At 35.8% G+C, this 14,211-nt stretch overlaps 1 protein-coding gene across 2 annotated transcripts; it reads left to right on the top strand.

The window, feature by feature from the left end:
• The first annotated feature begins 3,579 nt into the window (after window positions 1-3,579).
• LOC110871636 (glutamate--glyoxylate aminotransferase 2) lies at window positions 3,580-12,759 on the top strand. Of its 2 annotated transcripts, none has more exons than XM_022120346.2 (14): window positions 3,580-3,909; window positions 5,625-5,758; window positions 6,266-6,331; window positions 6,447-6,564; window positions 6,985-7,066; window positions 7,818-7,905; window positions 8,458-8,616; window positions 8,725-8,898; window positions 10,045-10,176; window positions 10,352-10,417; window positions 10,889-10,953; window positions 11,036-11,127; window positions 11,232-11,388; window positions 12,433-12,759. In XM_022120346.2, exons 2-14 carry the CDS (start codon window positions 5,642-5,644, stop codon window positions 12,560-12,562), a joined length of 1,446 nt encoding a protein of 481 aa, XP_021976038.1. In that variant the 5' UTR covers window positions 3,580-3,909; window positions 5,625-5,641; the 3' UTR covers window positions 12,563-12,759. The 2 variants fall into 2 exon arrangements, with proteins under 2 accessions (XP_021976038.1, XP_021976040.1); XM_022120348.2 differs by having other exon boundaries at window positions 3,676-3,909; window positions 5,599-5,758.
• The last annotated feature ends 1,452 nt before the right edge of the window (window positions 12,760-14,211 follow it).

Here is a 14,211-nt window from a genome sequence, read left to right as displayed (position 1 = left end):
AGATGTAAAATTTAAAACAATACTTTTTCTACAAAACATCATTTGACAATATGATATTTATGATGTCATATGTTCAAAAGTATCAAAACGTAATGTTTCAAATACTAGAGACTTCAAACCAAAACAGCTCTATAAAAAATCAAAAAACCAACAAATGTTTGGTTTTTTTGGGTTTCGTGTTTTTTGGGTCCAGTTGTTCGGGTTTTTTGTTGGGAAAAAAATGACCTAATAACCAACTCATATTAGGTTCGCATTGGTCGGGTTTGGGTATTCCAGGTATTCTCTAATTCGGATTCGAGTTGGGTTTTCATATAATAATGGACAGTCATGCTGTTCTCATGTGATAGATGGAGAAAATGACTTTTTGTTACATATCAAACGAGAGAACTCAACCTAAAAGACTAGTCTGATGAATGAGAGAGTCCATTTGGTATATAAACCTCACGCCAGTTGCCATACAATCGATATGGAACAAGTCTCATACCTTGCAATAGTTTAGTCCATAACACTTGTTGCTTTGTCATGGTTCGTATAACTCAAAACGACAATATACTAATAGAAAAAAACCTTTTTAAAATAGTAAACTGTTATTATTCAGTGTAGATAAGGAGACTATAATATCTTTAACAATATTATATTTTATTTTTATGTAGAAAATCTAAACAAAATATATCTGTATAATAATTTTATTGTTGTATTTAACACGTTGTTAAGCCATGTAGGTTTTGGGCTACAAATAAATTAAAAAAGGGCTCATAAGCTTGGGTTCATATATCGATCCAATCCAGTGATGTTCAGTCCAATTAATGCATCTGGGCCCGTGGTGGTGGTATGTTATTTTATCAGACACAATGACATAATGCAGGGCCGGCTCTGGGCCCGGCAAACCCGTGCCAACGCCTGAGGCCCAAAATTTCAAAGGACCCGAAAAGTCTTTATAAGCTTGTATATATGTTTATTAAATTATATATTTAGTATATTTATGCGTTTATTATGCAAAAAAAATATTGATGGCGTAGTGCTAAAAACCATCTCAAAATAATATAAAGGTCTCAAGTTCAAATCTTTGCTCAGTCACTAAGTTTTTATTTTTGTAATTCATTTACACTTAACCATAATTTTGGGCCCAATTCTTTTCGTCGCCCGAGGCCTAAATTTTTTCAAGAGTTTTCGGGGACGGCTCTGACATAATGTATTTGCTCTGCTCTTAGAGTGGTGTTACTTTAGCCCCGTCCAATCCTACATTGTCATGTCAACTCTATACCCCCGTACTCTAGAACAACCAAAACACTGGACGTGTACCCACAGCCCACAGGTACCCTAGAACCATAGACCACACCCTTTAAAGAGATGACCCCACCTCCTCGAACCACACTCTCTCCAAACAATCACGACAAAGCTTTGCCGGCAAATAGATGGCCTCCACATGAGTATTGTGTGATAAGAGGTTCCCAACATGACTAAAGGAACAATTTTATAGGGTTGCAATTTGTCGAATTATGTTATACGGAATAGATTGTTGGGTCATCAAGAAGACACACACAAAAAAGTTAGATGTAGTATAGATGTGGTGGATGTGTGTGCACACGCTGATGGACATGATAAGAAGCAAAGTTTTCCGGTAGAAATTTGGGGGGACATGTATCTTGAAGAAGACAATGGAGTGGAAAATGAGATGATTTGGGCATGTACAAAGAAAACAGATCATGACACCAGTAAGAACCATGGAAACTCTCAATGTGGATGGGAAAATAAGAAGAGATATACCAAACCAATTTGAAATGAGCAAATTAGGCATGATTTCCTAGATTAGCACCTCTCTAAAGATATGATCGGGGGTCATATTCTTAGAGACCTCATATTGTGCTATGGATTGCTTTGGGGCATGTGTAATTATATTTTAGATTTGTTTAGTGTTTTTAGCCTTTTATAACCTTTTGTTTAGCTTAGACTATGCGGAGTGGGAGCGTGGGGGCCACGTGGAACCCCCACCCACGTCGGGCACACCGCCCCCAGTAGTGGCGTGGGGGTGGCGTGGGTTTTCTCAATGGTGTGGGCCAAATGGAGGTGTGAGGTGGTAATGTGTGGTTGGTTGTGGCTTCAAGGGCAAATGGAGGTAGTGAGGTGGTGGTGCGTGGTTGGTTGTAAAAACACCCTCTTCCACGCCCCTACCACCCGGTGCTTTTAGGGCTTGAAGGGAAAGCCACATCTCCTGACGTGGTAGCCATGTGTCGCATCATACCCTCCCTTCAAGCTCCTACACTCTGAGTAGTCTTGGCCTTGTGTTTGTGTTGTTTGAAGAATATACATGTTTAGGAGAATATATAGGCACTTGCATAAAGGGAAGTGCTTGTTTTTCTTGCTTACTTGCTTTATCATCTATAGTCATTGTTGTTCGCAACTTTCTTTATTAGTACTCGTGTATAGTTATTTGTTAGAATTCTATTTTTTACTGATACTTAGATTATTATATTACCATACACTACACTATACTATGTTAAGAGTTTGCTATAAAGTCCAAATTTTCTAAAAAGTGTAAAATGTCATAAAACATCATAATATCAATCGTAAAACACACAAATAACATAATGAAGATTACTATAATATCATATATGTGGGTTTTGTTTTGTATTTTGAATGATAAGGCTCTGATTATGGAATGACAAACATGATGGTGTTTTATGTTGATTAGCATGTTGTGTTTTATGTTTATAGTTCTACGATGGTGTGTTTGAAGTTTTTATGGACTATTAAGGTTTGAATATGGTGTTTTAATAATCTTCACACTATTATTTTTTAGGTTTTAGGTGTGTCTCATGGGTGAAATTATACTGTTTTATAACTTTTTACATTTTTTAGGAAATCTAGACTCTATAGCCGAACCTCACCCCCTATACTATACTATACTATATTGTGTACATATAAAAAAAAAAGTTTTTCTTTTGGAGTTGGGGGTTTTAGCCGGAGAAGTCTCGTTATTACCTAGGATATGGGTAAAGTTTGTCCCATTACACCATGCCATTACAAATAGTTTGCTATGAGTAGGATTATATTAGGTACGTTTGTTTGTTTGTTATATTTATATATTTTATAGTTATTTAACACATATGTAAAGTGTATAATCTTTGAGAATATGGAAATATTTGTCCTCATCCCACACTTCCTAAACCCTACGAGTAACTTTTGCTATGAGTCAAATTTTACTATTTTACTGAGTATGTTTCTTTGTCCGTATATATAAATATAACATCTAACAAATAACAAACGAGTCAGAGATTCAAACCTCAAGCTTAAAAAACGACTCACGCGACAATCTAAAAAACTCGACATAAACCAACCTCTCTTATATCAAACGAGTCGTGTTTACACTTAGCTCGACTCATTCACACGAGATTCAACAACTTAACTTAGAAACATCACCCTAGACAATAATCTAGTATTAAGAAAAGAACCATATAAAACAACTTAACAACTTACAAACTTTAGTTATTTATGAGTCCACCATGACTCCAATTTTATGCAAACATAACTCTACACATGTTTATAAAAATAACCTCTCTCCCCTCTAAATGTTGACACATGTTTGTCCAATTGCCATTATTGGATCAGAAAAACGACAATGTAGATGGTAAGTGAACCAATATGAACCATATTTTTGTAGTTTGAACTCACACCACAGTTATCACTCCCCATTTATCCCCAATTTAATCCCAATTTCTCCCCAAATAATCCATTTCCTCCATTTCAGTGGCTCACACTCTTCCTTTTTTCCATATTTTGCCACCATACCCACTTCGTCTTTTTCTATACTTACATATCCCCCACACACATTTCTCCTCATTCTTCCACTTCCTCTGCTTCTTCTCCCAAAAGGGTTCGACCAAGAACCCTAATTTGTTCAAGATTAAGGTACCATTTGTGTTAAAGTTTCGATCTTTTTTATCAAGTTTGGATCTTTATTGGTTTTTGGTTATTGGGTATTGGCAATTTTGTGATTTGTGTGTTTGATTGACTCTGTTTTGTCTTTTTGTTGAAAGACTCTGTTTTTGTTAAAGTTCTTGAATCTGATCGGTTTAGATAGGTGTTTTGTTTAGTAATTGGAGCAAGATTATGAATTTATGATCTAATTTGAGTTAATTGAGTGTTGAACTGTTGATCATCTGTTTGTTTGTTTGTTCTAATAGTTAAACACACTTGGTGGTTTGACTTTTAAAGTCAAACATAGTAGATTTTTACTTTTAAGATATATGATTGGTGTTTGGATCATCTCTCTGTTCTATCTGTAGTTCTTGTTCTATAGTTTAGTATGGTTAGTTGGTTACCTTGTTTTCTGTAATTGAAAGATGAAAGTTAGATTGACTGACTGACATGAAAAGTCAAAGGGTATCTGTCTAAGTTTATCAAAAGTCAAAGATGAGGACTATGATGATGTCTTGCTATGTAACGTGTTGGATACTTGTCAGCCGTGTAATGTTCGGTATAGCATAAGTTGTTTGATGATGATATCAGAGAGTTCTAGGCCTAGCCATATTTGAATTACTGATTTTTTAGAGTAAATTACAAAAATCGTCCTTTATGTATGTTACTTATTGCAAACTGTGTCTGTTGTCTTCAATAATTACATAAAACGTACTCAATGTTTGCAAACCCTTGCAAGTTATGTCCTTTAGCCCTAACTCGGTTAATTTTTTGTGGTTAAATCTGACCAAATGGACCCCACATGAGGGTATTTTGGTCATTTTTCTCTCGTGTGGGGTCCATTTGGTAAGATTTAACCACAAAAATACCCTCATGTGGGGTTCATTTGGTCAGATTTAACCACAAAAAATTAACTGAGTTAGGGCTAAAGGACATAACTTGCAAGAGTTTGCAAACATCGAGTACGTTTTCTGTAATTATTAAAGACAGAGGACACAGTTTGCAATAAATGATATATATATAAAGGACGATTTTTGTAATTTACTCCTGATTTTTTAATTTTACAGTTTCATTATCCTTAAGGCAATTGTAATTACTGGAGTAAACTGCCAAAATGGTCTCTGAGGTTTGGTCACTTTTGCCACTTTGGTCCAAAACTCAAACCTTTTGAATCTGGGTCCTGTGGTTTCAATTTTATTGTCCTTTTCATCCAAAAGCAAAATCTGGTCAGATTTTCCAGTTAACATCCAACTTTTTTGTCTTTTTCCTCCCTTGTAATGAAGGGCAAAATGGTCAGATTTTTTAAATTTGTTATAATAAAACGTTAAAAGACCATTTTGCCCTTCATTAAAAGGGAGGAAAAAGACAAAAAAAAAAAAAAACTGGATGTTAACTGAAAAATCTGATCAGATTTTGATTTTGGATGAAAATGGCAACAAAACTGAAACCACAGGACCCAGATTCAAAAGGTTTGAGTTTTGGACTAAAGTCGCAAAAGTGACCAAACCTCAGGGACCATTTTGGCAGTTTTACTCTAATTACTGGTTGGGCATATGGTTTAATGCATCTGTTTTATTTACTAATAATATTGATTAATCAATGAAATCTGTGTGTGTGTGTATCGCCTGTCATGCATGCACCAACGGGTTACGTTCATGTGAATTTGTTTAAAAAATTCAGGCTAACAACTGATCTATAATCACTAGTGATTTAACGAAGAATCATGTCGCGCAAAGCATTGGATTATGATCAGATCAATGAGAATGTGAAGAAAGCCCAGTACGCTGTAAGGGGCGAGCTGTATCTTCGTGCTTCCGAGCTTCAAAAGGAGGGCAAGAAGGTTAGTTATTTATTAATTTTAGGAAGAATTACAAGTTTTGTCCTTTATCTTAATACCACTTATCAGGCAGTGTCCTTTTTAACGAATTTTGACAAGTTTTGCCCTTTACAAGGAATTTTGTTGCACGTTTTGTCCTTTAGGCTTAACTCAGTTAGATTTTCTTGTTAAATCTTGTTACCCAAGGGTATTTTAGTCTTTTTATCCATTTATTTAATATTATTTAAAAGAATAAAACAAAATATTTTTGGGTTGACTCTTGAAATAAATGGGTAAAAAGACTAAAATACCCTTGGGTGACAAGATTTAACAAAAAAAAATCTAACTGGGTTAAGCCTAAAGGACAAAGCGTGCAACAAAATTCCTTGTAAAGGGCAAAACTTGTCAAAATTCGTTAAAAAGGGCACCGCCTGATAAGCGGTATTAAGATAAAGGACAAAACTTGTAATTTTTCCTTAATTTTATTTATTTAGTTTTTAATGTTTCACTATTTTAACTATTCCTTTGCAGATTATCTTCACCAATGTGGGCAATCCTCATGCCCTGGGGCAGAAACCTCTAACATTCCCTCGTCAGGTTCGTGCTATTTTTTTTTTTTCGTTTTCTTTGGTAAATTCTTATATTGCTAATTAAAATAAATATATTTGACATAAATTCATATATCTAATAAACGTAACATGTATTGTTGCAGGTGGTTGCGCTTTGCCAGGCTCCGTTTCTTCTTGATGATCCGAATGTCGGGCTTTTGTTCCCGGCTGATGCAATTGCAAAAGCAAAATTGTACCTTTCTTATACATCAGGGGGTCTAGGTATTATTTAAAGACACCTTGTTAATACTTTTTAGTTTTTTTTTTTTTTTTTTTTTCTTATAATCTTTTGTTAAAAAAAAAGAGTTAATTACTGTTTTCATCCCTGTGGTTTGTCAAAAATCACTATTTCAGTCCATTAGTTTAAAAATTGCGATTTCAGTCCCTGGGGTTTCACTTTCGTAACCATTTCAGTCCACCTCGTAACCATTTCAGTCCCTGTACTTGCAGAATAAATGGATTGAAATGGTTACAAAAGTGAAACTACAGGGACTGAAATGGTTACGAAAGTGAAACCACAGGGACTGAAATCGCAATTTTTAAACTAATGGACTGAAATAGTGATTTTTGACAAACCACAGGGACGAAAACAGTAATTAACTCTAAAAAAAAAGTTAATTAACTGTCTTATTGATTCTGTAGGTGCTTATAGTGATTCCCGTGGTCTTCCTGGAATAAGGAAAGAAGTTGCTGAATTCATCGGGAGGCGTGATGGATATCCGAGGTACAAAAACATATGGAGTCTTTTCTTTAAGAGTAAAGTACGCGGATGGTTCTTGTGGTTGACCAAAATTTTAGATTTGGTCCCTAGCTTTCCGAAGGTACATTGATGGTCCCTGTGGTTTGCACTTTGTAACACATTTAGTCCCCAACTTTTTCCAAAAGTACATGGATGGTCCGTGTGGTTTGCACTTTGTAACGCGTTTATTCCCTAACTTGGACCTGGTGAAACCTTTAGATTTGTTAGCTAGGGACTAAATGCGCCACAGGGACCATTCATGTACTTTTGAAAAGTTAGGGACCAAATCCAAAATTTTGGTTAAACCACATGGACCATCTGTGTACTTTACTCTTATTTTAAATAAAAAAATAGAGTTAATTGCCCAGATGGTCCCTGTGGTTTCACGTTTTTTCATGTTTAGCCCCCACCTTTCGGAAATAACAGGTATGCTCCCTATGGTTTGTCATTTTGTTACTCGGATAGTCCCCTGAGTAAATGTCAGGGGACTATCCGAGTAACAAAATGACAAACCATAGGGAGCATACCTGCTATTTCCAAACTAACTGACATCTACTCAGGGGACTATCCTAGTAACAAAATAACAAACCATAGGGAGCATACCTGTTATTTTCAAAAGGTGGGGACTAAACGTGAAAAAACATGAAACCACAGGGACCATCCGAGCAATTAACTCTAAAAAATATGAAAAGGTGTTTTGCACTGAGACTAACCGTATTTTTAAACTTGGTGACAGTAATCCGGAGCTCATATATCTGACCGATGGTGCCAGTAAAGGAGTAATGCAGATCTTGCAAACTGTTATTCGTGGTAACGGTGACGGGGTATGTGATCCCTTGTCCAAAACATACTATATCTTTTGCTCCAAAAAAACATAAAATATTAAGAATTATTTTATTTTTTTAATATGTAAATAACAACAAAATTGTTTTTAGCAATCACAACTTATAAATTATAATCTTATACAATTTATAATGGGAAAATTACGAAATTGTTGGTTGACCAAGAGGGTTTTCAATTTTGTCACCCTCCTGCGTCCTTGGAAGGACCACTGAGCTTCGGAAGAGTCCGCATGTTATGTTGATGCGTCCATGTCCGACAGACCACTCCCGTGCGTCGGCGGACCACTCCCGAAGCGTCAGTGACTCTTCCGAAGAGTCAGCCAAAATGGGAGTGGTCAGCGACGCACGGGAGTGGTCTGTCGGACACGTGTCAGATGCTTGCTACATGGACTCTTCAACATGATACGCCGACGCATCCCATGCTCAGAGGTCCTTCCACGGACGCATGAGCGTGGCAAATTCGAAAACATGGTTGGTCAACGCACGTTTTCGTAAATTCCCCATTTATAATTTGGTTCTTCGTCGTTTTTTTAGATTCTGGTTCCGGTCCCTCAGTATCCACTATACTCAGCTGCTATCTCTCTGTTTGGTGGTTCACTTGTACCGTATTACCTTGAAGAAAATGCTAATTGGGGTCTCGATATCGACAACCTACGCCAGTCGGTTGCAGAAGCGCGCTTCAAAGGAATAACCGTAAGATTTCATTCATTTACCCGATTTATCATTTCATTTTGTGGGTCCAATCTCTTATCCTCAGTTCCGTTGATGATAATAAGTTTATAATAATTTAATTATGATTAGGTAAGGGCAATGGTGATTATTAACCCTGGAAACCCGACCGGACAATGTCTTAGTGTCGATAATCTCAAGGAAATACTGAGATTCTGTCACAAAGAGAACTTGGTCTTGCTTGGAGATGAAGTTTATCAGCAAAATGTTTATCAGGATGAACGTCCGTTTATAAGTTCCCGAAAGGTAACTGTTATTTCATGTTATATCAAATTAAAAGTAGAGTTAGGTTCCGGTGCAAATCGGTCTTAACATACAAATTGGCTTAACGTAAGAAGTAGGGGTGCAAACGAGCCAAGCCGAGCCCGAGCTCGACCAGGCTCGAGCTCGAGCTCGTTTAACATATGAAAGCTCGAGCGCGAGCTCGGCTGAAATAAAGCTCGAGCTCGGCTCGAAGGTAATTTTTCAAGCTCGAGCTCGGCTCGGGCTCGGGCTCGACTCGTTTAGTATTTATTAATTAATTTATATTAATTATAATTATTATTATACATATAATTTAGTTATTTTTTTATATTTATATAAATGGTAATTATTATTCTATAAATATATGTTTAATATATTAATAAAAAATATATAAACAGAAAGCTCGATTAGGCTCGCGAGCCGGCTCTAGCTCGATAAGCGAAGCTCAGGCTCGGGCTTGTTTACTAAACGAGCTTGTTTTTAGGCTCAGGCTCAAGCTCGTTTAAGCTCGGCTCGTTCGAGCTTTTTTTCGAGCCGAGCTCGAGTAGCTCGGCTCGTTTGCACCCCTAGTAAGAAGTGAAGGAGGGGGATTTTTTTAAACTTTTTTTCTCATCATATTCAACACGTATTTTAGTCCCAGAATCTAAAAAAAATGTGTAAATAATAGTAGAGTATTTATAATTACCCTAGGGTAATTATACATAATTACTCTACTAGAGTAGATACATGATTTTTTTTAAACATTTTGCAACTAAACATCATGCTTAAGTAGACGGGAAAAAAATTCCAAAAAAAAAAATAAAATAATAAAAAATCTCCACTTCTTATGTTAAGGTCATTTTACATAATAGCCCCTTGATATAATTTATCTTCCACAATAGTCCATTGAATGGTGAAATTACAATAGTACCCTCATGTGCCTTGCACATGATCAGATTTAACCAAAAACTCTAACTGGGTTTGACCTAAAGGACAAAACGTGCAAGATTTTGAAAGGTAAGGGACACCGCCTGTCAACTTTTGCGCTAAAGGACAGCGCCTGAAATTTGATGTAAACATAAAGGACAAAACTTGTAATTTACTCTTTGATCTTTACACGTTAAAAGTATTGAGAATATTTGTTATCCTAAATTTTGTTGCGGTTTGAAGGTACTGTTGGACATGGGCCCACCAATTAGCAAAGAACTTCAGCTTGTTTCGTTCCACACTGTGTCGAAAGGATTCTTGGGCGAATGCGGACAACGTGGTGGATACTTTGAGATGACAAACATCCCACCAGAGGTTTATTCCTTTATAAATATATTCATTCTAACCACCTGATTATAGTTTACTTTATTATTATTATTGTTATTTTTGGTTTAATAAGCTAGTAAGGGCAATGGTTAAAAAAATAAAAAAAAAGTGATTAGCATTCGACAATATGAGTTTGTTACTAAATATCTATTTGATGTTTCAGTCGGTTGAGGAGATATACAAAGTTGCATCGATTTCACTCAGTCCCAATGTTCCTGGGATGATATTCGTAAGTTGAATTTAAATAATATGACTTAGAGAAGTTTTAATATTTTATTATTTGAGTTAAATGCCATTTTAGTCCCTGTGGTTTGGGGCATTTTGCCAGTTTAGTCCAAAGGTTTCATTTTTAACCTGTGGGTCCAAAAAGGTTTCACAGTTGCCATTTTAGTCCACTGGGTTAACTTCATCCATTTTTTCTGTTAACGAGAAGGCCAATTCGGTCATTTTGTATGTAATTCTGTTAACTAAAAGGGCAATTCAGCCATATAAAATGACCGAGTTGGCCTTTTCGTTAACAGAAAAAATGGATGAAGTTAACCCAGTGGACTAAAATGGCAACTGTGAAACCTTTTTGGACCCACAGGTTAAAAATGAAACCTTTGGACTAAACTGGCAAAATGCCCCAAACCACAGGGACTAAAATGGCATTTAACTCTTATTATTTTCTCGTAATTAATTGTTTTTAATCTGTTAATAGATGGGATGTATGGTCAGCCCTCCAAAGCCTGGTGATATCTCATATGATCAGTATCTTAGAGAGAGGTAACAGCCGTTGAGTTTTTTCTCTTTTCTATTTTGTCGTCGTTGGAGGGTACTTTAGTCATTTTTTTTTAAATTAACGCAGCACGGGCATCCTTGAATCACTAAGGAAGAGAGCACACATGATGACAGATGGATTCAACAGTTGCAAAAATGTTGTTTGTAATTTCACAGAAGGTCAGTTCGTCAGCCGGGAAATAACTAGATATCGTAATTCATATCTTTATTAATCGGTCGTTTCTAATTTTTAATTTTTATTATTTTGTGGGTGTATGAATTAGGTGCCATGTATTCATTTCCGCAAGTTAAACTACCTCCAAAAGCCATTGAAGCTGCGAAGCAAGCCGGAAAGGTTCCGGATGTTTTCTATTGCCTTAAGCTTCTAGAAGCCACCGGCATTTCGACTGTCCCTGGTTCAGGGTTTGGTCAAAAGGAAGGGTAAGTCACTTTTCTTATTCTTGACTTTATTCCTACATGTTACAAAACGGGCGGGTCTGGTGGTTTTGTCGCACAAACGTCTGCCTGTTTTTTTTAGTAAAATGCCACCCTTTGGTTTGGCCACTTTTGCGACTATCGTCCAAAGGTTTGTTTTTCCGCATCTTGATCCAAAAAGTTTGAAATATTGCCATTTTCATCCACCCAACTAACTCCGTTTGTTTATTCTGTTAACTTGAAGGGTATTTTAGTATTTTTAACTAAAGTAGAAGTTTATAATGCATAAGGTACATCATCTCTGTACCTTATGCAATATGAACTTGTATTGTAGTTAAAAACTTAAAATACTAAAATACCCTTCAAGTTAACTGAATAAACAAACGGAGTTAGTTGGGTGGATGAAAATGGCAAGATTTCAAACCTTTTGGATCCGGACGCGGAAAAAACAAACCTTTGGACAAAAGTCGCAAAAGTGGCCAAACCTCAGGGGCGAAAATGGCATCTTACTCTTTTTTTAATCAACTGTTAAGAGTAAATTACGTTTTTGGCCCCTGTGGTTATATCACTTTTACTATATTAGCCCAAAATAAGAATTTTTAACATATCTGCCCCCATGGTCTCTATAACTAACCATTTTGGCCCCTAAGTCTAGAGATCGTGGGGGCTAAAATGGTTAATTATAGAAACCATGGGGGCCAAAATGGTTAGACTTAGGGGCCAAAATGGTTAGTTATAGAGACCATGGGGGCAGATATGTTAAAAATTCTTATTTTGGGCTAATATAGTAAAAGTGATATAACCATAGGGGCCAAAAACGTAATTTACTCAACTGTTAATGTGTTCAATATGATTATAAAGAATATGTTGTTACAATAATAATCGGATATATTTTGAGCCGTTTCTTTTTTGTGCTAACGTTTTCTAGTTTACCCCTTCGTCCCATAGCCGGGTCCCTTTTCTCGCACACGACGGACCTATTTCATATAGATGGTCTGGTAATAATATTAATATTTTTCTTCTTTTTTTTTTTTAAAAAAAAAAAAATAGGGTTTTCCACTTGAGGACAACTATCTTGCCAGCTGAGGAGGACATGCCTGCAATTATGGAAAGTTTCAAGAAGTTCAATGATGCATTCATGGATCAATATGAAGGCAATTCATGGTACTCAAGGATGTAAGGTGTGCATGTTTTACCGCTATCTATCGGTATATAATATGCGTATGTATGTATAGTTCACCTGAACTTGTTATCCGTTACTTGTTCTTATTATTGTTTTCGAACTTTCAACGTTTCGTATTATCTGTTGATGTCTGTACTCACTCACTCCAGCATTTTCATTCACATACTTAATTAACCAAGTTTCGGTTCTCTTTATAGTATGTTAATCGCTATTTATATGCTATCGCTATGCTCGGTTTGTTTTAAGAGTATTGACATATTACTTTGGTTAGTTATTGGAAAGGGGTTATTTGTAAGAAAATATGATACATAAGCAAGAAATTGTCTAAACTGATCATCGGTTTGGTTTTACGGTCAGTTTATCTACTTAACTTTTGGTCGGTCGGTTTCAGTGTTTTCACACTGTAGTGAACGGTTTGTTTTATGGTTTATACCAAAACCAACCGTATAATATCAGACTAGACCGTAATAATTTATTATTATTAAACTTTTTAAAATATTCACATACACATAGTGTGTATATATATACACACAAGTGCTATTACTTATTAGACAACTAAAATTTATTTAGTTTTACATCTAATTAAATTAGAATGGGCTAAACCGTGAAATCAAACTAAAACCAAACTGTTACTCAGGGTGTGGTTTGGTTCGGTTTAGTTGTTTTACGGTTTGGTTTTGGTTTACGAAAATAAAAAACCGTAACTAACGGTTTGGCTTAAGATTTGACCTAAAAACCAAGAAAACTGAACCGCGAACGCCTATAGTTATAAACAAGAAACCGGTTATCGGGTGATTAAATTACCAAATTACCATGTTAACAAGGTACCGTGTTGTTGGGACATAATTGAGCATGATTAATAATACTGATTTTAATATCTTATTTTTCTTCTTTTAATTGTTTGTCTAGAACAAGAAGAATAAAATATTCAAAGTTATATAGCCGATCTTTTTTTTTTGCGTTTTTTTTAATCTTTATATCTTTTTAAACGATGACGATGAAAAACTGGGTTTAGGATTTCTGAACCTGGTTTTTCATGTTCTTGAGTTTAGTAATGATTTCTTTATCATCTTCAAAACCTAGATAACCAAGAAGATGAACAAGAGAGAACATACAAACATGTTTTTCAAGTTTAAATGATGAATGTAACCTTCACATGCCAATCGTGTGATGACTTGTAATTTGTTTTAAGCAATTGCAATTTTATTAGACCAGACGGTATGGGGGCTGGCTTAGGCTCGTCCTGGCCCGTCGCCGGTCCCCCACATCACCCCCACTCCTCCGGCGCGTCATATTCGGCTCCCACCAGCCGATGTTCACGGGCCTCAATTTCTCTCTCCTCACTCACACACAGCTATACATACATACATACATTTTTTTTAACTGAAAGATGGAAGTATTTATTAAAAAAGAACTGGCCGAGATACATCAATATCGCATGTAAGCGAGCAACAAGCTGCGCCGCTACCCCTTTTGGAATAGCAAACCCTAGCCTATTAAAGATAAACCCCTGTCCTCTGTTGATGAGCAGCTACTTTGGACAACCTTTATATATATATATATATATATATATATATATATATATATATATATATATATATATATATATATATATATATATATATATATATATATATATATATATA

The sequence above is a fragment of the Helianthus annuus genome, chromosome 8 (assembly GCF_002127325.2).
Source record: "Helianthus annuus cultivar XRQ/B chromosome 8, HanXRQr2.0-SUNRISE, whole genome shotgun sequence".
In the NCBI taxonomy this organism is placed as follows: domain Eukaryota; kingdom Viridiplantae; phylum Streptophyta; class Magnoliopsida; order Asterales; family Asteraceae; genus Helianthus; species Helianthus annuus.
This window is presented reverse-complemented; position numbering and strand designations above follow the sequence as displayed.

Excerpts from the sequence above, each read along its gene's own strand:
- LOC110871636 (XM_022120346.2), top strand. The coding sequence starts at position 5,642 with ATGTCGCGCAAAGCATTGGATTATGATCAGATCAATGAGAATGTGAAG. Across the intron at positions 6,565-6,984 it reads TTATACATCAGGGGGTCTAG|GTGCTTATAGTGATTCCCGT; the intron begins GTATTATTTAAA and ends TTGATTCTGTAG. Across the intron at positions 7,906-8,457 it reads TTCGTGGTAACGGTGACGGG|ATTCTGGTTCCGGTCCCTCA; the intron begins GTATGTGATCCC and ends TCGTTTTTTTAG.